The sequence below is a fragment of the Pristis pectinata genome, chromosome 9, assembly GCF_009764475.1.
Source record: "Pristis pectinata isolate sPriPec2 chromosome 9, sPriPec2.1.pri, whole genome shotgun sequence".
NCBI lineage: Eukaryota > Metazoa > Chordata > Chondrichthyes > Rhinopristiformes > Pristidae > Pristis > Pristis pectinata.
Genome location: NC_067413.1, coordinates 68,041,212 through 68,068,746, shown reverse-complemented (window position 1 = coordinate 68,068,746; position 27,535 = coordinate 68,041,212). Strand labels below are relative to the sequence as shown.

The following is a 27,535-nucleotide window of genomic DNA, read 5'->3' as shown; positions in this document are numbered from 1 at the left end:
GAGTTGTCAAATCAACAAACTGAGCTTGCACTTCAGCACTCCGATAATGGGTGGCTGCTACTTGTGCTGCAATGAAAGGGGAGACAACAACAATGAGACCCTACATCATGATTTGGCCTGCAAGTTTGCTAAAGAAGCCCAGCTTTTCCAGCATGAACTTTCATACTGGAAAAGCTGGGCCTCCTTCAGTGCAAAAGTCTTCAATTTCACAACCTTGAGACTGTGAAAACTAGATTGTGAACCCCAATGCAGCATTATGGCATTCAAGTACATAACAACATAAGATATAGGAGCAGGACTGGGCTATATGGACCTTCAAGCCTGTTTCACCATTCATGAAGATCATGGCTGATCATTTATTGCAGTGCCATTTTCCATATTGCTTGATTTCTTTAATGCTAGAAATCTATCAATTTCTGTTTTTGAATGAACATAATGATGAAAACACTTAGCCCTTTGGGCCAGAGAAATCCAAAGGTTCACCACCCTCTGGGTGAAATCATTTATCTTCATCTCAGTCCTTAACAGTGTACACCTTATTCTGAAATTTGTCCGGTCGGTCCAGAATTCTCAACTGGGGAAACATTCTCTTTGCATCCTGCCAATACAGCCCTTTAAAAATTTTGTAAGTTTCCTGAGATCTGCTGAGAAAACAATCCCACTCTACTTCTTCTTTCATAACGAAGCCACTATCCCTGGAACCAGTTCAAGTGAATCTTTGTTGCACTCCCTTCATGCCAAGTATATCCTTTCTTAGGCATGGAGACCAAAACTTGTATACAACACTCCAGTTGTGGTCTCACCAAAGCCCTATACAATTGCAATAAGACTTCCTTACTCTTGTGTTCAGATCATAATAAAGACCAATATATAATTTGCCCTCCTAATCGCTAGCTGAGCCTGTATGTTGGTCTTCAGTGACTTGTACACAAGCACACCCAAGTGCCTTTGAAGATCAACACTACCTTTGGTGAGACCACATCTGGAGTGTTGTGTACAATATTGGTCTATCCACCCTCTCACCCTTTCTTGTTGTGTCCACCTGCCCTGTTCTTGCCCACTTACTCAGATTGTCCATATCCACTTGAAGCCTCTTTATATCCTCCTCCATGCTCACAATCCCACCCAGTTAAGTATTGTCAGTAAACTTGGAAATGTGACATTTGGTCCTATGTGGGGGGTTGTGGACAAGTATCAATCCCTGTGGCACCCACTAATCAAAGCTTGCCAACCTGACAAGGATCCACTTATATCCATTGTTTGCTTTATGTCTGATAACCAGTTCCCATTTTATGCCAGCATATTACCCCCAATTTTGGTGCTCCAACTCCAGTAGATATGTCAAACATAATTTACCCCTCATGAGTCCATGTTGACTCTGCTGAATCCTCTTATTCTTTTCAAACTGTTCTGTTAGTACATTTTTCTTTATAACTTCTAGCATTTTTCCTACTACCAATGTGAGAACAGATCAGTACCCTGTTCTCATTGTCCCTCTTCTTAAGTTAAGAGATCTATTTGTTCCTGTGGATTGCTACCATCCTATCCACAGGAACAAATGCAGAATCTATAGAATCCACTGTCTCTAAAGCCACTTCTTTCAAAACTCTGGGATGCAGATCATCAAGTTTTTGGCAGTTATCAGCTTTCAAGCTCACCATACTCACGTACTATTTTCTGACTAGTGCTTAGTTCCTTCAGTTCCTTATTCTCGCTAGGTTCTCTAATATATAATGATAGGTTTTGTGTGTCTTCCTTCATGAGAAGAGAAGGAGGATGAGAAGTGACTTAATGGAGGTGTAAAATATGATAAGAGGCATAGATCGAGTAGACAGTCAGATACTTTTTCCAGGGTGAAAATGGCTAACACGAGGGGGCATAATTTTAAGGTGATTGGAGTAAGGTATAGGGGGGATGTCAGAGGTAAATTTTTTACACAGAGAGTGGTGGGCGCGTGGAACGCACTGCTGGCAGAGGTTGTGGAGGCAGATACATTAAGGACATTTAAGAGAATATTAGATAGGTAGAATGATAGAAAAATGGAAGGTGATCTGGGAGGGAAGGGTTAGATAGATCTTAGAGCAGGATAAAATGTTGGCGCAACATCGTGGGCCAAAGGGCCTGTACTGCACTGTAATGTTCTATGACATGGGGTAATTATCTAATTCCTTTGCCATTTACTTATTCTCCATTATAAATTCTCCTTTCTCTGTCTGCAAAGTGCTCACATTTGACTTTGCTCGTCTTTTCCTTTTTACGTACCCATAAAAACTCCTAGTTTCTTAGCTATCCACTCTCGTATTCTGTCATGCATGTGTCTTGAGAAACTGAGGTTATGGCTGCTTCCTGACATGATTTTTCTGTGGGATAAGGATCTGGTAATAACAACATGGTCAGAAATGGAAAGAATGTTAGGAATTATGAAAATGTTGTTCGACTTATATTTTAATGTATATATTAGGTAGGAGCAACAGCTACCTAAATCAAGGTATGTCCAAGAATTGCAACCAAAAGTAAGTTAGCCTTTCTGTTTTTCACTCCTTTTTTTGTTGGCTTGCTACTTCCCCTTTTTTTTAGATGCAAGTAGGAATGTAAGTGAGGTAAAATTTCCATTTCAATGTTTGGATGAACCTGCCTTTCTCAATATTTCATTATAGCTACAGTTCCTATTTATTTTGCAATATTTATTTCCATTACTTATACCAATTTTTAAGTTTATTAGCCATAATTTATTTTATCCATTTAAAAGAAATAAATTAAATAGAAAGATTTTTTTTATTCCAATGTATGCTTATGGACCAGTTTTTACAAATCCTGACCTACAAATGTCTTTGTAAGCTAATGTGGTTATCAGCATTCAACTGAAATGAACAAAATGCTATTTAAAATCCTGAGGTCAGCATGACTTGCTGCAGTCCATGATTTGTAACTTGATCACTGTTCTTTTCTGTATTTGTGGCCTGATTGGCTGCTTACTGTCCTTGAGTCTCACATGAAAGGCAGTTAAAGCAAACTGAGGACATGCAGCCTGATTGTCGAAAAGGAGAAATACACATCATGTATCTGAACTGATGTCAAATTGCTCTTAAATATGGAATACACATTTTCTTTTAATCATTCTAAATATATTACAGAAAAAAATGTGGTCCTGAACTGAGTAATCGGTTACTTGGAACTGTCTGCTCTTTTGATCACTTTGTAAGATGAGTGAATCCAGGTGGGGTAAAGAATATTTATCCTGAAAAAAATTGAGAGTTGCCTGTTGTCTTATTACATAATTTGAACCTGAGTTCTTGTTTAGTGTACATTTCTACTGCATAGAACTTGGGTGTCACTATTACTGAAGAGTTTGTATTTTAAGTCATCAAATGACATACACATTTATACATTAAACCACACACAATCTTTCCTATTTTTTATATGTTGTGTTTTGTTTTAATTTGTTCTCAAGAGCAGTTCTGCCTTCTAACAACAGATACAACATTATTAATTATATTATGTCATGGAATTTACATAATATTGCTCTTTGAATGTAAAAGTAGCATAGTAGGTATATATGGAGGGAAAGAGGATGAAAGGCTTATTATTTTAAAACAAAAGTAGTGAATGTAGTATGAACTGGACAAGAACCACAGTAATCACTTCTTAATTGAAGAAAAAGAGTAAATAAAAATAGTAACTATTTACAATGATGTGGACTGTGAACAAATTCCCAAAGAGCTTAAATCAGAGAGAGTGAAGGTACAAGACTGTGGCAATACTGTTTTCCTTTTGGTTATCATACTTTTTATAAAAAGGTAACACTAATGATTGATCCATACACGAATGTAAAGGTTTGCACTGTTTTATTGTTGTATATAGTTTGTTTTTTTACGATGAATAAAGTTTATTTTGGAATTAAAAAAATCATACTGTCTTGTTCTCCTATGATAATACACCTGCAACAAGTTGGGTGTCATTGTATGACTGAAATGGCAGAACAGCAATCTTGACTCTAAATCTCACCATGTCAAGCTCTGAAATTGAATTCAATATATCTGGTAAATTAATCATCAAAGCTACCAAACTGTAATTAAAATACTGGTAGTTCATTATTACCCTTAGGGAAGAGAAACTGCCATCCCTAATCTAACCAATTTATGTAAGACTGTAGCTCTGTAAATTGTGATTGATTCTAAACAATAATACAGTTGTAAAAGAATCACTGCAGAACAGAATTCTAATAGAAATATCAGATGTACCTTTTGTCAATGATGCAGGATCAGTTGAAGACACAGGTTTCCCTCCTGATAATCTGGTGAAGTACTCTTCTCTTGGATGTGGTGATTGGTACCCAAATTGGGAAAGCTCTGCCACAGATGTCATTCATAGCTCAGTTGAAAGCACTCATGACTCAGAATTTTGTGGTTAAGTCCCATTCCAGAGACTTGAGCTTCATATTTATACTGACACTACAAAACCTTACTAAGTGCTGCAGTCTTTCAGATAAAACATTACACTGAGATCCTGTCTGCCCTCTTGAATGTACATAAATGATCCTACGAAAAAAAAACCTAATGATTAAAATGAACCTTGACTGAGAACCAGTATTTGTCATGAAGTGTTTCAGTATTACCATTGACCAACTGGCCTTGTATCAATAATAGCAAGGTCAAAATGAGCCTGCCTGCAGTATGTGAAGATGGAACCAATTCAGGAGAAAAAAAATGCTCAAGTAATAGTCTAGATTGGTGTGCCCTTTGAAGAAAAAGATATGTTTTCTCTTGGATTCATTAGTGAATTCATTGCCCACCAGCATGATTCCAATATCTCTAATCAGGTTTGTGGGCAGATTAGGTCTGATAATGCTGTTTCATGTTGGTTTACAATTAGAAGAAGGAAAAATGCAGTGTGTGGGGGGTGGCATTTAAAATGATTTTGATAGTGTAAGAGCTTACATGTTTTTGGGAAGAGAAAGACCTTCAATGACTGAGGAAATAGGATGCTGAGTAGCAGTAAAGGTTCCCATTTAAATCTTGGAAGTTTTACAGGTTGAAGTTGGGTCTGGAAATAACAACACAACAACATGTACAAAGTAGAAATTCATTTTTGGTTACATACACTAAATGTGGACTTAATAGCAACTACAAATTTTACCTAGTTTCTAAAATTTGGTTCCATCAACTTAACTTGGATTGAAGTGAAGTTCATGCACAGCCACTACTATGTTTCTCAATATGGCACAAATGACTGTAGATGAATTTCTACCCCATTGTCTTTAACGTGAAACATTTCGTGGCGCTTCACAGGAGTGTTGCAAAATCAAATTTGATACTGAATAAAGAGATATTAAGGTAGATTACCCAAAGCTTGATCAAGGAATAACATAAAGGATTTCAGATATCTTAGGGCTGTAGCACTGGAAAAAAATATTTAGATAGGGAGTCTGAGGTAATGGAGAGATTTGAAAATGTTTGAACTTTTGGCACTGTTCCACTACAAGCTAAGACAGAGAACCCAGGAGCAACGGATGAACTGGATGGTGAGAGTTAACACATGTGCAGAAGAGTTTTGGATGACCTTAAGTTTATGGAGAACAGAAAAAGGCTTGGCAAGAGTGCGTGGAATGGTCACATTTGGAGGTGACAAAAGCATGGATAAAGGGTTTCAGCAGCAGATGAGCCGAGGCAAGAGCAGAGTTAGATAATGTTAGGAAATAGAAACGAAAGTTGTGGAAAGTCTCAGGCTCAGACATTTGCCATGGAAAGAGATGGAGGAGATGATTGAGAGCAAAAACAATGGCTTCTGTCTTCCCGATATATAGTTGGATGATATTTTGCTTAATTAATAAAAAAGTAAGTGTTTGGGATGGTGAGAGGATGGTACTATAACAAGAATTCAGGTCAAATGGAGAGAAATTACTGAAGCAGTTTAGCAATATTCACTTTTTCAGGAATTGACACACAGTATGGGAAGACAGCAATTCGAGGCATTATTAGAGGACATAGGTTTAAGGTACGAGGGAGGAGGTTTAAAGGGGATCTGGGGAGGTAAATTTTTCACACAAAGACTAATTGGTATCTTGTAGAGGCAGGAACAGTAACAAAATTAAGAGCAACATTTAAGAGTCATCTGGACATGTATTTGAATGAACAAGGCATAGACAGATATGGAATTAATACAGGTAAATGGGATTCACATAGATAGGCATGATGGTTGGCACAGATGCAGTGGGCCAGAGGGCCGCCCTCTATGCTGTACAACCTCTATTACTCTAATTCACCTTCCCTACCGATGATAAAGGCATCAATTAACTCCTATCTTTGTGTTCTTTTTGTGTAATCACCTGAACATCAGGAAACTACAGTAAAAATCAAGCACAGGCTTAATTCACAAGCACCCCATAAGTTAAATTTGCCTTTGTTGATTCTGACAAACAATTGGTTTAAATGCTCAATGCACCACAAATCAGATTAGCATGGCATGTTAAAGTTCTTTATGGGAAAAAATGCCCATGCCTCTAACACTCAAGTTCTGTATCTAGAGAGACAAAGGTCATCTGTAGTGAGATTCAGAGAATTTCAAGTGTGGAGGTACATGGTTATTGAGAAAACTGGCAGATGACAGAAAGATTGGTTAATACTGGACAAGAGTTGACATAGGTAGTGTCAGCTTTTCATTCTAAAGTATTGCAGTGCAATTACTTTCAGCTGATATTTCTTCAAGGGAGATCACTGTGTATGCAGCTCAACAAGCTCTTCTGATTTTCACCTCATATGGATTCCCTAGAGGAAAAAAGATCAAGACTCCTCCCATGGCTAGAGAATAACTGCTGCTGAATCTTTTTGTCTTCAACTACTCAAGCACCAACATAGAGACACCTACTTAGAATGTAGTGAGTTAGAAGGTTTCATCAGTTGAAACACCAAGCATTAGCAAACATGAGAAATTATCATCCTTCCATTGAGGGTTGAGAAATCTTTCAGGGGCCAGGTCATGAACAAAATTTTATGAATAGTTTTTCTGCATATGATTGAAATTATGAAGTACTAAGTGAATTTCCATAGCCACATCTAAAATAAATTGCAGGAAGACCTTGGACTACCTTGGAGACAAGGGTGGCACGATAGTGTAGCAGTTAGTGTAATGCTATTACAGTGCCAGCGACCCAGGTTCAATTCCACCACTGCCTGTAAGGAGTTTATACGTTCTCCCTGTGTCTGCATGGGTTTTCTCTGGGTGCTGCGGTTTCCTCCCACATTCCAAAGACGTACAGGTTAGGAGCTGTGGGCATGCTATGTTGGTGCCGGAAGCATGGTGACACTTGCGGTCTGCCCCAGCACATTCTCAGTAATGCAAAAAGACACATGTCACTGTGTGTTTCGATGTACATGTGACTAATAAATAAATATCTTTAAAAATAAATATCTTAATAATCACCTGTGAGATTTCTGTGGCACCAAGATGTTCTAAGGTCACTGACAATCTCCTGACAATCAGCTAACACAGTTAACTAATGCTTTGTGAGTCAGTTTAAACAAGAATTGATGCCACTTGGTTTGAAGTGACACCTGACCTCTGAGAACACGTCCCTTCTCCTGGGGTACAAGGAATGGGCATAGGTGTCAATGATTCTTCAGAGGGGAATGAAGGATTTTGCAAAGAGAAATTCCTGTATAATTTTGGAATTAATTTGAGTCAGTAAACCTATGTCACAATGTACAGTTTAATACCACAAATCCATCCAAAGAATCTCAACAGAAATTCTAAACTAATACTTTTTGTCAGAGGCCGACAGCAGCAATTTTTTTGTCTCCATCAAGTTATTGGAATAAATGTATTGCCAAAGAATAAAACACGTGACATAAAATCATTATAAGATGTAAAATGATCTCTTCATTTTGCAAATGTGCATGCTGCAGCAAGGGGAAGTGACCTCGTGTGTGAGAATGAGGATATAGATTGACAAGAAGCTAGAGCTCCCAGCACTGATTGTTGAATTCTAATGGCCCATGGGTAGATGAGTTTTCATTTATTTAAACAACCATAATTAAACCATTATGCTATTTATTATTTTTTTAACTAAAACCTTGAAAGACTAAGGCAAAAGCCCAGCATTTCCAGTACAAGTCAAAGGTATAAATAAAAGCTGATTCACTGTCTTCACAAAGAGGCTACTGGAATGAAATCCAACTCACTTAAAAAATTCAATAACATCAGTAATTGTTCAAATTAATTAACTGTCAATGAATCATAAAAGTGTGTCCAGGACATCCATTCTAGAGGCTGCTTAGGGAAAGCAAAGAGCGATAATAAACAAATTAAAATTTGTTATAGCTTTAATGCAATGAAGAACATTTAATATGAATACAAGAGAATTTGGAGGAAGGAGACCAGATAAATATAATGAAAATAAGTGAAGAATATTGACTTTAGTAAAACCTCTCTGAAAATCCAAACAGGCTTGAATTTTTTGCAGGATCTCTCTCATTTCCAATGCAGCATTTTCACCTTAAATGTTTTTAAGCAGTCAAGGAATAGGAGAAGTGTGGCTTATTTAACCAATAACACTCACTTAATTTTTTTAGGCTCAATTGTTTATTCAACACATTGATGTATTAATTTATCAGAGAAAAGTCTATTTATGGAATAAGATAATTGTGAATAATATGAATAAAACCAGTAACACAGGGGAATATGAAATACTGCTATCAAAATGTAGTTTAGAGAGAACTCTACAATTCTAATTACAAAATAATCAGTATGAGTAAAGCAGCAAAAGGAGGGGGTGAGCTGGCAATCCTAATCAATATTTCATTATATTCCTAGAAACAGAATGTAAGAGATTTATGCAAATACTGAATATATTTAATTAGGATGAAAGAGGGTGCCTTAGTGGGACAGCATATAGTGCTGCTACCTCACAGCTCAAGAGACCTTTTTATTTCAAAAATAAACTTTAGTCATAATAAAAAATATATACAAAGGAGGAAACAGTGCAAAAACAAAAGCCGAACATTCATGGTTATTACATTTAGTAGTGTAAATTTAAAGAGAAAAAAACACATAAACAAAGCACCATTGCCACTTATGTGGCTCCCTGAGGTGATACATCTTTCATTGTTTGAGGGCTTCCCCACCCATCTCTGCCCCTCCATTTGCAGTAGCGGAAGGAGCCTATCCTGTTGTCCTTCCCCACAGAAACTTAGCATTGGTTGCACCGAGCTTCAGTGCATCTCTCGGTACATATTCCTGCAGCCTGGACTGTGCCAGTCTGCAGCATTCCCTTACAGACATCTCACTGTGCTGGAAGAACAACAAGTTTCGGGCAGACCAAAGGGCATCCTTCACAGAGTTGATGACCTTCCAACAGCACTTGATGTCTGGGTTTCATCCTGACCTCGGGTGCCGTCTGTTTGGACTATGCACATTCTCCCTGTGACTGAGTGAGTTTCTGCTGAGTGCTCCCAAAGCCATGGTGGGAGGTTGACAGGCAACTGTAAATTACACTTTAGTGAAGGCAAAATGACAATAGAATCAAAGGGAATTTATTGGGCACGTGATAGGTTGCAGGGGTACAGGGAAATAAGGAAAGGGGAAGTGGGATGGATGGGATTGCTCCCTAGGAGCTGGTCAAATGTGGAAGAATAAAATGGGGTTAGTATAAATGTGTGTTTATAGTCAGCATGGACTGGGTGGGCCGAAGTGCCTGTTTCCATACTTTATAAATTGGACCGCTGATTCGCCACCAGGTACTTGACTTTACAAAATGGACTGCTGATTCACCACCAGGTACTTTCTGATTTCACCAAAGGGAACTTTACCCATATATGTGAAAATTTTAAATTGGCAGTGTTAAGAAGCCAGGATTGGGGGTGCCTCTGTAAGCCAGGAAAAAAAGGAGTTATGTGAGTGAGATTTGGTGTGGGATAGGATCCATGTGGAGTTCCAGATATGCAGATGTTTACAGATCATAGAGAAAGGAGGCTCGCCAGCTTTAGAAATAATTGAGTTTGGTGACACAAGGGGCCTATGTGTTTCGGCAGCAGATGAACTGAAGCAGAGTGGAAATGGACAATACTACAGAGTCACAACTACATTGTCTTTGGGACTCTTGCATATGGACTCGGGGGTCAAACCGATTATCAAAGTTTGCAAAATTCTGGTGAAACAGGGACAGTGGAAGTGCAGAATCAACAGTAAGTATATAAAATTCGTGGTGCAGAATAACAATTGGGGTTCTAATCTTTCCAATGTTTAACTAGATAATGATGTGGCTTATCCAGTTTGAAAATCACTAAGTCATCTGGCGTCAAGGAAGCAGAGGAATCAAGAAAGGTAGAACTGGTTATTGAGAGCATGCATGTGGAAGATGCACTCATGTTTTTGAATTATGTTGTCAATTTGTAACATGAGAAATGGGAAGAGACCTTAGATCGATCATGGGGGGGTGAGGCAGGAAGATTTTTCATGTTTCGATAGAATTTCTGGGACTAATAACACTAAAGAAAATTCAGTGGAATCTATAAAATCTACAGCAGAAAAAACAATGAATGGTAACCAGCATAATTTATAAATGTTATCATGAGATAAAGTAAACAAAGGTGAGAAAGGAAATCTACGAGGGTTAAGGAAAGGTGGAGATACTAAAATGAGGCTTAGTTTTCACAGAGGAGTGTAATGTGAATAAAAGGGTACACGAGAAGCTAAAGTAATTGCACAACCACACATAGGCAAGTAATAAACAAAAAAATAAAATGCTGCAAATACTCAGCAGGTCAGGCTGCGAACCTGGAGAAAGTTAACAATCCAGACGGATAACCTTGCTTCTGAGGCAGTAATGCTGACAGCAGTGAGACGAGAGGGAGGTGGTGTTAGCCACGACTGCGCAGTGACGGGCTCCTGAAGGCAGGCTCCGCCGGGAGGACGGGCGGTGCAGCTCCTCCTCCGTCCGAGAGGCACCGCGGCTGGCTGGTCTGAAGTCTGTGATTCCTGGCATGGCGTTTCGGGAGCGCGGCCCGGAGCCCATCACCACAGCTCTCGAAGCAGCGGCCGCAGCCCAGCCCGACGCCCGCCCCGAGGAGGCCTTGCGGCCGGATGGAAGCTTGCGGCTGAGCGCTCCCCGCCTCTGTTTTGCTGCCGGGCGGCATGGAGACACTAAGCGGCGCCAAGGAGATGCAGTGGAGCGGCGTGGCGCGGCCCCTTGACCTGTTGGTCAGTTCCTACCGCTTGCCGCAGCTGGTCCGGCTGGAGGACGGTAAGGAGGGCGCCGCCCGAGGGTCTTGGCGGGAGGGGAGGGGCCCGGGTCATCCGCCGAGGCCTCGGCCTCGGCCTGTCAGCGACCGAGCCCGCACTGTGAAACTTCACTATCAGGGGCCGATGGAGTGGCGGCCGTGGCACATTTTGTAAGGTGCTGGGCTGCCGGAGTGAACTTTCAACTGACATCGACCACTGCTCAGTGACGGTTCTCCTGCCTACGCGCAAGGAAGGAAGTCCTCGCTGGTGCAATTTGGGTTTATGTATAATTTATGAGCTATGTAATGAAGTTCTCATGCTCTGAGACTAATTTTGTTTACTCGTCAGGGGGATTCGAAGTTTAATCAAGTGTTCATCTATTCCTCAGATTTGAGAAAGTTTTGCTATGTGTATTGTGGAAATACATTGAAGTTGTACTATATTAACTCGATCGTGTACCAAAATGAGTAAGCTGTAACCCTCAGGGTATCTGGTAACCGAATCGAATACTAGTTAACTAATGAATCACTGCTTTGCAGTCCAAAGGTGTACTGTATTCTCCGCAGGAAATGTGTGGTTTTCCGCATTTCTTCAGCTTACCTCGTGATATGTCCTATCGCTTGTGAATCGGCCAATGCAATATTATCTCACAAGTCTCACTTCTCCGTGCAGTTCGAAATGATAACTTTTTCTCTCGGTCTTTCTATTAAATGTGTATCCATTTGTCAGCTGAAAACTGACACGTGTTTCTCGAGTCGATCCGTATGTTGAAAGCTTTAGTATTAAGGTCAATCTTTACATTGCCTTTTTAAACTTAGTAGTACCGGTACAAATACAATTTATTAAGTATAGTTATTGTCTTTTCTTATTAGGCAATCTCACAGAGTAGAAGATGACTTGTTCTGTGGGTTCTGAAGTGGCTGAGACCAATTTGAGATCTACAGACTGCCATAGGCAACAGCTTGACATAGTCATATTCACAAAATCATACCTTTTATAGTCAACGTCCCAGACACCACCACCTCTATCCCTGGGTATGTCCTTCCCATCAGTAGGACAGACCCAGCAGAGATGACACATTGGTATAATGTTGGGTGGGAACTGCCCTGCAGTCTGCAATATAAGATAAGATTTCTTTATTAGTCACATGTACATCAAAACACACAGTGAAATGTATCTTTATGTAGAGTGTTCTGGGGGCAGCCTGCAAGTGTTGCCACGCTTCCAGCGCCAACATGGCATACCCACAACTTCCTAACCCGTACATCTTTGGAATGTTGTCACGGGGAGAATGTACAAACACCTTACAGACAGTGGACTTGAACCCAGGTCTCCGGTGCTGTCATAGCATTACACTAACCACTACACTACCGTGTCTATTGATTTCAGATCCCATGAAATCTCATAGCATCAGGTTAAACTTGGACAAGTAAACCTTATGCTGATTACTACCTACTGTCTGCCCTGATGAATCAATACTACTACATGTAGAACATCCCTTAGAGGAAGTACTGAGAATGGTAAGGGTGCAGAATGTATTCTGGGTGGGGGGACTTCAACTTCCATCACCAAGAGTGGCTTGGTAGCTTCACTACTGACTGAGCTGGATAAAGGACTTTGCTTCTAGATTGGGTCTGTGGCAGGTGGTGAGGGAACCAACAAGAGGGAAAACCTGTTTGATCTCGTGCTTGTCAATCTACCTGTCGCAGGTACATCTGTCCATGACAGTATCAGTAGTCCTTGTGGGGATGAAATTCTGTCTTCACAGTGAGAATAACTTCATCATATTTTGTGGCAAGAATGCCATTGGGCACTACCACCATGCTAAATTGGGCAGACTGCAAACAGATCTAGCAGCTCAGGACTGGGCATCTATGAGGCACTGCGAACCGTCAGCGGCAGCAGAATTGTATTCAACCACAATCTGCAACCTCATGGCGCAGCATAGCCCCGCTTACCATTGCCATCAAACCAGCGGATCAACCCTGGTTCGATGAAGAATGCAGAAGGGCATGCCAGGAGCAGCATCAGGCATGTTTCAGAACGAGGGATCAATCTGGTGAAGGTACAAGACAGGACTACTTACATGCCAAACAACATAAACAGCGTGCAATAAACAGCACTAAGCAATCCCACAACCAACAGATCAGATTGGCATTCCAGTTGCATCCAGTTGTGAATGTTAGTGGATAAACAACTCCTTGGAGGAGGAGGCTCCACAGATATCCCCATTTTCAATGAACAGTGAGCTCAGCACATCAATGCAAAGGAGAAAGCTGATGCATTTGCAAGAATCTTCAGCTAGAAGTGCTGAGTGGATGATATGTTTCAGCCACTTCCACTGGTTCCCAGTATGATAGATGCCACCCTGCAGCCAATTCAATTTATTCCCATGTGATATTAGGAATAGATAAGGGCATTGGATAGAGCAAAGGCTATGGCCCTGACAACATTTTGGCAATAGTACTGAAGATTTGTGCTCTAGAAGTTGCAGGCAGTTGCACTTCAGCTACAACACTACCTGATAATGTGAAAATTGCCCAGGTAGGGGCTGTCCACAAGAAGCAGGACAAATCCAACCTGGCCAATTACCACCCCATTAATCATCACTTGATCATCAGCAAAGTGATGGAAGGGACAATCAACAGTGCTATCGAGCTGTGCTTGTTTAGCAACAACCTAGTCACAGAAGCTCAGTTTGGGTTCCACCAAAGTCACTTGGCCCCTGATCTCATTGCACCCTTGGTCTAAAAATGAACAAAAGAGCTGAACTCCAGAGGTGAATGAGAGTAACTGCCCTTTGACATTAAGGCAGCATTTGATCAAGTATGGCATCAAGGAGCCTTTGCTAAACTGCAGTCAATGGAAATCAGGGGAAAACCTTCTGCTGGTTGGAATCATACTTAGCACAATGGAAGATGGATGTGGTGATTAGAAGTCAACCATCTCAGCCACAGGACATTGCTGCAGGAGTTCCTCAGAGAAATATACTAGGCCCAACCATCTTCAGCTGCTTCATCAATGACCTTCCTTCAGTTGGGATGATTGCACAATGTTCAGCACCATTCATGACTCCTTGGATAATGAAGCAGTTTACAAGCAAATGCAACAAGACCTGGATGATATCCAGGCCTGGGCTGATATGTGGCACAAATGTTACTTGCTACCTAAGTGGCAGGCAATGATGATGTTCAACAAGAGAAAATCCAGTTATTATCCTCTGACATTCAATGGCATTACAATCACTGAATCTCCCACTATCAATATCCTGGTGGTTACTGTTGACCAGAAACTGAATTGGAGTCATCATATACAGAATGTGGCTACAAGAGAAGGTCAAAGTCTAAGAATCCTGTGGCAGCTAATTCACTTCCTAACTCCTCAAAGTCTCTCCACCATCTACAAGGCTCAAGTCAGCAGTGATGTGGAACACTCTCCACTTGCCTGGATAAGTGCAGCTTGACCAACACCCAAGAAGATCAACACCATGCAGGACATAGCAGCTCACTTGATAGGCACCCCATCCACAGCCATTCACTCACTCCACCACTGATGCACGCTAACAGCAATTTGTGCCATTTACATGATACACTGCAGTAACAACTCAGCAGACTACTAGGACAGCATCTTCCAAACCCATGACCTCTACCAGCTAGAAGGACAAGGGAAGCAAAATTATGGGAACACTACCAACTGGAACATGCTCTCCAAGCCATTCTGATTTGCTGTTCTTTTTACTGTTGCTGGGTCAAAATCCTGGAACTCCCTCCCTAATAGCATTGTGCAAGGGCTGCAGCATTTCAAAAAGGCAGCTTGCCTTCACCTTTTCAAGGGCAATTAAGGATTGCCAGTTAAATGCTGGCTGAGCTGCAAAGCCCACATCCCTTGAATATATGTAAAAAAAAGTGGGTCAAGAGATGCTTGATGGGTGGTCTAGTGGGTAGTTTGGTATCTGGTGCAGTCATTCTGCGATTTACACAGAGCTTTTTGTGTGCTCCTTACAAAGGGTATGAGGTTCTCAATTTTGATACAAATGTGTCACTTAAGCCAGGTCTGTGGGAATGTTACATTTTTTCAAGCAGGTTTTGAGGCCATCCTTGAATTGTTTTCCCCTTCCATCTGGTAATTTCTTGCCACGATGGAGCCCAAAATTGAATGCTTGTTTCAGGAGTTGAGTGTCAGACTTGTGAAAGGTGTGATCTGCTCGTCAAAGCTGACCGAGTATAATTGGTACCTTTAATGCTGGGATGTTGGTCTGGAGTAAGAGCACTGATAATGGTTCACTTAGCCTGCCAGTGGATTCAGAGGGTTTTGCAGAGACGTTATCAGTTGTACCTTTTTAGTGTTTTGAGGTGCCTGTTGCAGGTAATTGATATTTTAGAGCCATACATGAGGGTGGGGTTCATTGCTGCCCAGTAAACATGAACTTTGTCAGGATTGAGATCCTGGTCTTCAATCAAACAATTTTTCAGTTTGCTGGTGCTTTGAAAGCAATGGTGAATTTTGTCATTGATGTCTGCCTACACCAAGAGGTAGCTCCTAAAGTACATTAACTGCTGCATTTTTTTAATAACCTTATTATAGAGCTTTATTGCAGTGGGGGGGGGATGGGTGGGAGGGAGGATGTAGGGTGCAGTGCTGTACAACAGGGGCAGATCTGTATAGAATCTTTTAATTTGAAGACATTATATAGAAGGCCTATTCTCCAATATATTTCAGCAAATGAAATAAAAACAGAAACGGAACAACTCGGCCAGTGAAGCAGCATCTGTGGAAAGAGAAACCAGTCGATGTTTCAGTTCAGCGGCCCTTCCTCTGAATTGGGGAAGTTCGTCAGTTCTGTGCTGTACAACAATGACTCTGTAACCCTTGAACCTAGATGCTGCAAATTGTTGCAAATTTATCTTCATGAGAAAATTCCTATGCTGTTCTCATTCTCTCATTAGTTGGATTTGAGATTTTTTTGCACATGACCATGAAGATGTGATTCATTGTATCATAAATTCCTCATGTAAGGTTGCAAAGATACCAGTAATGCAGTGATGTATATTCTTTGACAGATTCAACTGATATCACTTTCCCTTGCTCCTTGAAAATAATGTAGGTTCACAGCTTGATTGGATATTGTTCTTTCTGTCCTATGACTTCTATTTGCTCCTCTCAATTGAGTATTACTCTTCATTTAGTGGCTCTTTTCCTTAATTTGTGAACATCACTTACCATCTTTCAAATCTGCATTTGGAGCTTGGGGCAGGTAGACTGTGTTGTAATGTTCTGTTGGGTTCTTGAACTGGTGGTGCCTCTGTTGCTGAACATCTGATTGTGATTGATTTTTCTTAATATATTGTCACCTGCTGTAGGAGCTTGTATTGTTTATTGTGCCATGTAAGCAGCCTTGAATTCTGAATAAAGTGGACCGAAAGAGATGAGCAATAGGAGCTGCGTTGTGTCTTAATTATCTTGCCCATGCTCTCACTAATTTTTAACAGATAACCTTGAAGAGCTCTGTGCATGGAAATTTTATCTCCCAATATCAGTGTGACAAAAAAGGTGTGTAGTAAAAGAGGATCACACAGTGTGTTACCTTCACAGCTATTATCACTGAGGGCCCAGGAAATGAACAGTCACATTGGGCTTCTCTTTTAATAAAGGCAATTTGCTTACTTTAGTATCTATAATCCAACAGAATGTCATCTTTCTGTTCCCAGATCACACTGTAATCTTAAAATAATCTAAGTCATTTCTCATGTTTCTTACAAGATAGAGGATGCAATTCATTCCATTGAGTCCATAATAGTTTTCAGAATAATCCCATTCCCCAATTATTTCCCTGTAATTTATTCTCTCTCTGGTGTCCATTAACTTCCCACTGATTCTCCACATGCACTACAGGTAATTTACAGTAGTGAATTAATATACCAACCAGACCGTATTTGGGATATAGGAGCAGACAGTACTGAAAGTCAAGATTGAACCCAGGTCACTAGAGTTGAGACAGCAGTACTGCTTGCTGTGCCATTGTACTGTATGTAATAATATTGACATTCATCTGGATTTTGTGCACCTTTTTTAAAAGAAAAAATCAATTGATACTTTATTTGATCTATTAATATTTGTTTGCCAAGTCATTCCTGGTGATCGGAATGCACACTTACTCTTTTCTGAGATTAATGCAGCATTCAGTAGAGAGTGTCAATGAATAGCATTTTACTGTTTTAGAACATAGAACAGTACAGCACAGGAACAGGCCCTTTGGCCCACGATGTTTGCATTGACTGTGATGCCAGTCTAAACTAATCCCATCTGCTTGCACGAGATCCATACTCTTCCATTCTCTGCTCGTTCATTTGTCTGTTTAAATGCTTCTTAAACAATGATATCACATCTGCTACCACCTCCCCTGATAGCACATTCCAGGAACCTACCACGCTCTGTTTAATTAAAAAAACTTGCCTCATAAATCTCCTTTAAACTTTCTCCCTGTCATCTCAAAGCTATGTCCTCCAGTTTATGACATTTTTCATCCTGGGGAAAAAGACTCTGGCCATCTACCCCATCTGTGCCTCTTGTAATTTTATATATTTCTATCAGGCTGCCCCTCAGCCTCTGACATTTCAATGAAAACAGTCCAAGTTTGTCCAACTGCTCCTAACAGCTAATACTCTCCAATCCAAGCAATGTCCCAGTGAACCTCTTCTGCACCCTCTCCAAGGCCTCCCACATCCTCCTTACGGCTGTGACCAGAACTGTACACAATACTCCAAATGTGGCCTAACCAAAGTTTTATACTGTTGCAATGTGCCTTGCGAACTTTAATACTCAATGCCCTGACCATTGAAGGCAAGCATGGCACACATGTTCTTTTGTCACCCTATCGACTGGTGTTGCCCTTTCAAGGAGCTATGGACTTGAACCTCAAGATCCCTCTGTACATCAGTGCTCCTAAGTGTCCGGCCATTTATTGTATTCTTTCCTCTTTCATTTGATCTCCCAAAAGTTTTGTGTTGAGCCTTGTAAGGGAATTGTCTGTCCATGGTTTTATGATGCAACCATGCATTAAGTAGTTCTGCAGACATATGTGATGTTGTGCAGCATCTTCACAATCGTGTTGGGGAATAATTCCAAACCTTAAATGTATTAGAACTTGTAGGATGCACTGTTGTTCTTGATAAATCAACAATGGTTTACTTGTTCACTTACATTTGACAGTCAATGAACTGAGGGAGCAGAGCCTTGCCTGTTGTCAAGGCTGTTCAGGGGTGGAGCCTGCCTATTAGTTTGGAAGGCCTTGTAGATCAGCAGGAGGCTGGCCTCCTGTTAAAGATGGAGCCTGCTACCAAGCTGGAAGAAACTGTGTGCTGATATAGGCAGATCTGGCTAATAGATTCATTTTATAGCATTAGATGTTGGATCATGTGCTTCCAGTAGGAATCCTGATTTCTATAATCCTCAGTTCTATAATGTGAAGCAAAGTTCCCATCTTTTCTCGAATTGTTTTGAATTTGTTTAATATATGGAATTACAGATTCTAAAAGAACTGGTTCCTTTAGCGAAACGTTATTTCAACATTGTGATCTGGGATAGGATCTTGGGCATCTCTGTACTCTTGTAAAAGCATTTGGTATAGAGGCTTGTAGGAAAGTCATATGGAAATGTGATTAGAGTGCTCCACCTGAATGGCTAGCATTTGGCATGAACACACTGAGGATTACTGAATTCCTGCGGAGCAAATATTTTTTAAACAGTGTAATATTTCACTAGATACATAAAAATGATCTATGATTCGTTGCCAATTCAGCACAAATTTGGAATAGTTTGAATAGTTCTAATAATCGTGTTTATTTAAAATAAAAGTTTGTATGCTCAGCCACACATGGCAAGTCCATGCAGTTTTCATACCTGATTTAGTGATTTCTCCCAGTCATACTGGTGTCTCTCTAAATATATTACAGTTTACATTCTGAACTCGCCACTTTCAAAAGAAATATAACATTGGTCGCTTGACAACTGCAATTCTTGATTGACCAGTAGGAAAATGCTGAGGTGCTATAACGGGTAATTTTTAGATTGGCTGGCAACTAATAAAATGGATATTACTGTGATACATAAATGTAGGTACATGGCAAGAACTTAAATGACAGCTATGGTTTTGAATTTCAAAATTAATTGAAATCTGTGTACTATTACCTTCTGCATTATACAATTATTCAATGCTGTTAAGAGGTTGGTTAGTGTTTGAGCTGCTACCAGTACTGCAGATTTGGAGAAGTGTTGGTTTTTGACTCTCTCAAAAATTTAGATAATCAAAATTTTATTCATTTCAAATTCACTCTTTATTCAAAGAGACAAATTTCTCATGTCATTTTACAATGAAAGTGATGGATCCTGTAATAATCCTCAAAGCACTTTGAATTCTAACCAGATCAGCCTGTGGAACATTTTTAGTATGAAATCTGCTTTTCAGTATAAGGAGATGCTTTGTAATTTCTGTGCAATGGCTGCTGCCAAAATCTGAGGCACAAAAAAAACAAGGGAAATATTATGGATCAGTGATGAATCAATAGCTAAAAGATCCTCAGTTTTGCAGATCTTCATACTCTTTATTTCTGTTGTTTAAAAACTGGTTAATACAAACACCTTCATTTGAAGTCTTCAAACTCCCTTATTAATTTTTAAGCCTGTAACTGTTTGGTTCACTTATTCTTGGAGTATATTTAATGTGCGGTTCTTAATTTAGCTTGTATTTAATACCCCACAGTCTGCAGTCATGCTGCTTGTTGCAGAAAATGAGAAGCAGCCATTTCTCTCCAGAACATGTTTTCTGGTAAATGGCTGAAAGGTTGGGAAGCTAAAGTTTTGTCTATATTTAAAACATTAATATGGCTAATTTAGATGGCTGAATCAAAACTTCACTACAGATTCAGCGAGCCAGCAAGTTAATATTGTCGACTTTCTGGTTTTCATAGCTTGGGTAGATCTGATGAAGGTTTATCCTAATACTGCTGTATGTAGAATTAATGTGGTTTGTGTTGGAATTTTTTTTTTGCTGTTGCCAATTAATATGCATTAATGTGAGTGCATTTTTTTAGTAAATTTACCACAAGCATTAACATCGGGAAAAAAAAACAAAATGCAGAAAATGCAGGTCGGGCAGCATCTGTGGGGAGAGGAATGGTTAACGTTTCAGGTCAGTGACCTTTTGGCTGAACTAACCAAAACTTAGAAATCAGATAGATTTTAAGTTGCAGAGAAGGGGGAAGGATTGGATAGAACAATGGATGTGTCAGTGAAAGGGTGGAAACCAAGAGAGGGATTGAATGACACAGGTAGTGATGCTGCAGACTGGGAGTAATTGAAGGTTGGGGGGGGGAGAGAGGAGGAAAATGGTGCTAGAACTGCAGAATAAATGTTAGAAAAGAAACTGCAGAAAATCTGAAATTAAAATAAAATGTTGAAATACTTCGCAGTTGGAAAGAGTATGTCAAGAGAGATATGGAGTCAATGTTTTAGGGCAGTGACCTGGACTGGCCCATTCTAAGAGAAGCTGGTTATCTGAAATTGATTCGAACATAAACTCCTGAGGGGTGTAATTGCCAAGCTGAAAAATTAATTGCCATTTCTCAATCTTGGCCTTGTCTTGTATAAAGACAAAGGTCAGAGTGTGAGATGGAAAATTAAAGTAATAGGTAACTAAACGGAGGCAGGATGTTGCCTGGATTAGAGAGTATTAGCTATAGTGAAAGGTTGGACAAATTTGGATTGTTTTCTCTGGAGCATCAGAGTCTGAGTGATGAACTGTTAGAAGGTTATAAAATTATGAAAGGCATAGATAGGTAGTCAGTCTTTTGCCCAGGGTGGAAATATCAATTACCCAAGGGCATAGATCTAAGATGAGAGGGGGAAATTATAAAGAAGATTTGCAAGGCTAGTGGTTTTACACAGAGATTGGAGGGTGCCTGGATCATTTTGCCAGGGAAGGTGGTGGAAACTGATATGACAGCAACATTTAAGAGACATTTAGCTAGGCACATGAACAGGCAAGGAATGGAAGGCTATTGTCCATGTGAGGCAGGTGGGATTAGATTTTCATCATGGTTGGCACAGATGGGCCAGTTCCTCTGTTGTATGTTCTAGAAGCTCAGGGAAACCATTGGAGACTGAATTGAGGTTTCTGCAAGAGTATAACCAATTTGTATTGTTTTCTCCAATGTAGAAGAGACTGGCATCATCACAGAGTGTTATACACTAAATTGTAAAAACAAAAGTGAATTGCTGCTTCACCTGGAAAGAATGTTTGCTTCACCTGGATTGTTGGAAAGGAAGAAGAAAAAGGGTAGGTGTGCCCTCTCCTGTGGTAACATGGGAAGGTGCCGTGAAAAGAGGAATGGGTGTTGGTGGAAATGGAAGAGTGAGCCAGACCGTCATGGAAAGAGTGGTTCCATCAGAGTGCTGAAAGGGGATGGGAATATGGATCTGGTATTGGCAACACAGTGAAGGTAATGGATATTTGGAGGATGATCAATTGAATATGGAGGCCAGTGGGGTGGAAAGTGAGAACAAAGGGAACTCTATCCTTGTTCTGGCTCTGAGGTCAGGGGTTGAGAGCAGAAATGCAGAAAGAGGGGCAATTGAGTGTCCTTGGAGGAAAAAAAAAGTCATCTCAAAAGCACTAGTATGCAAGGTGATGTCACCAGAATAGATATGATGGAGACAGAAATTATAATAGAGTCCTTGTGGAAAGCAGTTTGGGAGAAGGTACAGCCAAGATGGTTGAGGAGTTTGTGGGCTTGTCACTCAGTTGCTAATCTATCCCTGGAGGAAAGGAAAGAAAATGTCAAGTAGGTAGAAGTTGGCAGCAAAGGTGAGTTTTGTATGAGAGCAGGAAGCAGCAACAGTATAGTTATCGATGTAATGGGAAAAGAGGTGAGGAAGGGTGCCAAAGGTGGATTAAAACAAGGACTGTGACACACCTTGTTTTTGGCTCTTTGATTAAAAAGAGATGTGATTTAAAAATAAACTAAAAAAAATCAATACTCTGCATATTCCTTCAGCATTGTTTTTAAACCATAGACCCATAGAAAAATACAGCAAAATACAGGCCCTTCGGCCCACCATGTTGTGCCGACCTTTAAACCACACCTAAGACTATCTAACCCCTTCCTCCCACATATCCCCCTATTTTAAATTCCTAATTTATCTAACAATCTCTTGAACTTGACCAACGTATCTGCCTCCACTACCACCCCAGGCAGCGCATTCCATGCACCAACCACTCTCTGGGTGAAAAACCTCCCTCTGATATCTCCCTTAAACTTCCCAACCATTACTTTAAAGCCATGCCCTCTTGTATTGAGCATTGGTGCCCTGGGAAAGAGGCGCTGGCTGTCTACTCTATTTATTCCTCTTAATATTTTGTATACCTCTATCATGTCTCCCCTCATCCTCCTTCTCTCCAAAGAGTAAAGCCCTAGCTCCCTTAGTCTGTCCTCATAATGCATACTCTCCAATCCAGGCAGCATCCTGGTAAATCTCCTCTGCACCCTCTCCAACACTTGCACATCCTTCCAATAATGAGGTGACCAGAACTAGACACAGTACTCCAAGTGTGGTCTAACCAGAGTTCTGTAGAGCTGCATCATTACCTCGCAGCACTTAAACTCGATCCCACGACTTAAGAAAGCTTATGGGATGTTAGCTTTCATAACCACCCTATCCACCTGTGAGGCAACTTTCAGTGATCTGTGGATATGAACCCCCAGATCCCTCTGCTCCTCCACACTACCCAGAAACCTGCCATTAACCTTGTACTCTGCCTTGGAGTTTGTCCTTCCAAAGTGTACCACCTCATACTTCTCCAGATTGAACTCCATCTGCCACTTCTCAGCCCAGCTCTGCATCCTATCAATATCCCTCTGCAAGCTTCGACAGTCCTCCACACTGTCCACAACACCACCGACCTTTGTGTCATCTGCAAACTTGCTAACCCACCCTTCTACCCCCTCATCCAAGTCATTAATAAATATTACAAAATAAACCAAGCAATTCATTGCTGATTACATTTGTAACCAGCCTGGTCATTGGTAGCAATGGGATTAGTTGGACTACACTGTCCATGTGGAAGGCTTCTGAAATTAGCACTTGCCTGTTTTCTTATTGCCTATCCATTCATAGACAGAGGATCGCCAGCAATGAATTCTCTTCCCACTCCTGTCTCTAAGTATTTATCCAAGTATTAACACCACCCCCCCCACCCCCGGCACTTATGCCTGCAACTGCACCAAGTGCTACACCTGTCCCTACACTTCCTCCCTCACCACCGTTCAGAGTCCCAGACAATCCTTCCAGGTGAGACAGCGCTTCACTGTGAGTCCGAGGGTGTCATTTATTGCATCCGGTGTTCCTGGTGTGGCCTCCTGTACATCAGTGAGACCCAATGCAGATTGGGTGACCGCTTCATTGAGCACCTTCGCTTTGCCTGCTGCAACAACCAGGACCTCCCGGTGGCCACCCACTTCAATTCCACATCCCATTCCCATACTGGCATGTCTATCCACGGCCTCCTCTACTGCCATGTTAAGGCCAGATGCAGGTTGGAGGAACAACACCTCGTATTCTGCCGTGGGAGTCTCCAACCTGATGGCCTCAACATCGATTTCTCTAACTTCCAATAACCCCACCCCTCGTTTTCTTTCTTCCTCTCCCCCCCCCCCCCCGTACTATTCCTGTCTTACTACTTCACTCATCCCTCTTCAGACAACAGATACAATATTTTTAATCTGTCCCCAAGACTTGGACTGCAATGTTCCTGACTACTAGACTACTCTCTTGCTCTCCCCCCCCCCCCCCCCCCCCCCAATGGCTCTCTTCCACATGTGCTCTGGCTCACTTTGATTCTCTCCTTTTCCTGCACTCAGCTCCTCTCTTTAGAGCCAGAACAGGGATAAACTTCCTTTTTTTTCCTCACCTTCCAACCTCCTGGCCTCCACATTCAACTAAATGTCAGGGGGGAAAAACATGCCCAATTTTCTTTTGGAGGAGGAAAAAAAGTTATGGCCATAAAACAAAAACAAAACTTGCTAAAACAGTGTATCAAGAGGAATCCATTCAGGTTAAGGACCCTTTCTTCAGAACTGGAAAGATGAGAAAATGAGAGCATTATACGTTGCAGAAGGGAAGAGGAATGGAGGGTGGGGCAAAAAACTATACTATCTCTATCAACTTCTCCCTTTCATAGATGGTTAGAAAAGGAAGATGTAAAAGGACTTCTGCAGCATAGGAAAGTGCTGCAAGAAGGGGAGCTTTCCAGAACACCAATCTGCAAGGGTGACCCTATGCTTCCAGTCGCCTGTCATTTTTATTCCATGTCCTGCTCCCTCTCTGGCTTTCTACATTGTTGCAACAATGTCCATTGTAGGCTCCAGACACAGCACTTTGGAATAGGAGAGTTGCAGACATCAGCATTCAGTATATAGAATTCAACAATTTCAGGTACCCAGCATTTTTGTGTTCTGCTGGATATTTAAGTTTTAGTTTGTTCCATTGTTTAGTTTCTCTTCTGCCTCCACTGCAGGTATTTAAGGTAATGGTTATCTTGACAGCTTTGTTCTGCACCTTTTATTACAGACATTTTCCCCTATTGTTTCCAGCCCTCCACCTTCCTGTTTAAAATGCACTTGTTCTCTCACTTTCCCAATTCCGGTGAAGGGTTCTTGATCTGAAACATTGACGCTGTTTTTATCTCTCCGTGGATGCTGTCAGGTCTGTATTTTTCTGGTGTTTTCTGTTATTTTTTGGATCTCCAGCATCTGCAGTTTTGTTTTGTTCCAATGAGCCTTTTGTATAGTACTAACGAGATCTTCCTCCACTTGTACGTTAGTCAGTGAAGGCAAGTATACCATTTACTGCCTTAACCATCTTTTGTACTTGTGTTACCATCAGAAATCTGTGGACATCTACTCCATTGCTCTAGACTTGTTATACTCTTATATATCCCTTGCCCTCGCCAAATATATTATCTCACACTTCTCTAAATTGAATCCCATTTGTTATTTTTGTGTGCACCTAACCAATCCAGTAATGTCACTTTGCAGCCTAGAATTTTCTTCCTCCCAATCGACTATGCTTTGAGTTTGGAATCGTTCGCAAACATTTTGGTTCATCTCTCATGTGGCTTAGTTTTGTCGACCATCCCTCTGCCTTCACGTATGCTACCTGACCCATTGAGTTCCTCCAGCAGTTTTTTTTTGTCTCGGGTTTTGTATTTTGCTTGATAACATTCCTGTGAATGCTTTCGGCTATTTATTAAGTTAAAGGTTCTACATAAATACAAATGTCATTGTTTGCGGAGATACTTGTGCATAATCAGGACACTTGAGGAGAACTCGTACAACACTAGTTATCTGATTAATATTTGAAATCATGTACAAAATCACATGATTCCAATTAGGATTTTGGTTTTAAAAAATTACAATTTCATGTCTGACCCTGAAGGTTGACTTGCTTTTGACTGGTACTGATTTTTGTTGTTGTTCATCTTCCTGTGTCTGCGTGGGTTTCCTCTGGGTGCTCTGGTTTCTTCCCATGTTCCAAAGACGTACAGGTTAGGAAGCTTTGGGCATGCTATGTTGGCGGCGGAAACATGGCAACACTTGCGGGCTGCCCCAGAACACTCTACGCAAAAGATGCATTTCACTGTGTGTTTCGATGTACATGTGACTAATAAGGTTATCTTATCTTATAATTGTTTCCACATGTAGTGCCTAATATGCAGTTAAGAGATTGACAACCTGCTTTCATTAAGAAAGTGCTACCAATGTGTCTCCTAACTTGTATCACCTCTCTATCACTCCTATCATATTACTCCTGAAGTATCTTCACCAATTTCGCCTAACTAATTAGATTAAATTGTTTTATTTTCAGATATCAAAAAATGGATACTTCAGTATTTTAGTTGCTTGAATTGTCCCCCTACTTTTGACACATGCATTTAAATATTTTAATCTACATGGCATAACTGACCCGAAGAAATCAGATGCACTTATGCTGCAATTCTTTACAGGGAAAGCACAGAAACCTGTTTCTTGGCTTCCAGTTAGTAGCTTTGTAATTATTTGTTTTTGTCTGCCAAACAGTTGATCAAGATAGTACTTACAATTGGAATTATTAAAACTTCGCATTTGAACACACCCAAGGTTATTTACATAATTTGCTAGTTTTAATTTGTAAAATGTCTTGGGCTAATGCTAGCTAATCCAGTCATGCTCGCATGCTAGAACTTGCTGTTGTGAGGATCCTTAAATTTCCAGAGGTTATTACCATAATATTATCCGTGTGACTTTTTGTGGAAGGTTTAATGTTGAGATTAAAGGGAAATTTTGTGCTTGAGCGTGAGCTGATGTTTTGGTATAAACTGAAACATGTCTTATTTTGAAGTTGATTGAATTATTTTAAATGGAATTAAGTTTGTTATATAGTCTGTTTTGTTACTTTGGAAAACTCTTTTATTTTTTGTTAAAGGAATTGCTTAAAGAAGAACTATTAAAAAGATGGCTAAAAAAATAGTTAATGACCACAGAACTGAACTGAATTAAACCTGTTTGGCCAGCGTGACTGTATAAGACATTAGATTGTAGTGCTGTGTTAGGCAGCAGAACTTGTCTTCGATAGTATCAGTGTAGTTTCAAAATACAGTTTCATTTATAACCACCTTTTCAGATCCTCACCATGTCCTAAATATTTCATAGTCAAAATATTCCTTGTATAGGCAATGTTGTACTGAATTAAGCCCGTTGTGGCAACTCGCCGTCTGCGCAAGCGAACCTGCTCAGCGTTCGGGGCGAGCGTCGGGTAGCGCTGGGCCTTCGTCTTCCCTGAGCGACGGGGGAGAACCCGCACACGCAAAAAGTTTTGATGACGTAGTGTGTACGTCATTTCCGTTTTCGGAGGGCGGGAACCACGCTGCTTAAAAGGCCCATGCAAGGTGGGTAAATAAATCAGTCTTGTTCTATAGCTTGCAGACTCGTGTCTTTATTCTCGCATCGTGGTAGCAGCTGCTACATTGGTGACCCCGACGGTCCAAACCGATTTTGGACCCACACAATGACCGACAACACAGCAGCCAACGCAGTGGCACTCAAGCTGCCCACCTTTTGGACGCTTCAGTCCCGCGTGTGGTTCGACTAGGCCGAAGTCCAGTTCCAAATGCGGCAGATCATCTCCAACTCCACATGGTACTACCACGTGGTCAGCTCCCTGGACCAGGAGACAGCCGCCCAGGTTGGAGACTTCATCCAGTCTCCTCCGGAGGAAGATAAGTACCCGG

At 40.8% G+C, this 27,535-nt stretch overlaps 1 protein-coding gene across 1 annotated transcript in view; it reads left to right on the top strand.

Moving 5' to 3' along the window:
• The first annotated feature begins 8,453 nt into the window (after window positions 1-8,453).
• Window positions 8,454-27,535, top strand: part of LOC127574703 (GRB2-associated and regulator of MAPK protein 1-like) — a 78,161-nt gene continuing 59,079 nt past the window's right edge. The window contains 1 exon segment of the mRNA XM_052023989.1: window positions 8,454-11,236. Within this exon segment, the coding sequence (XP_051879949.1) occupies window positions 11,128-11,236 (109 nt within the window). The 5' untranslated portion in view covers window positions 8,454-11,127.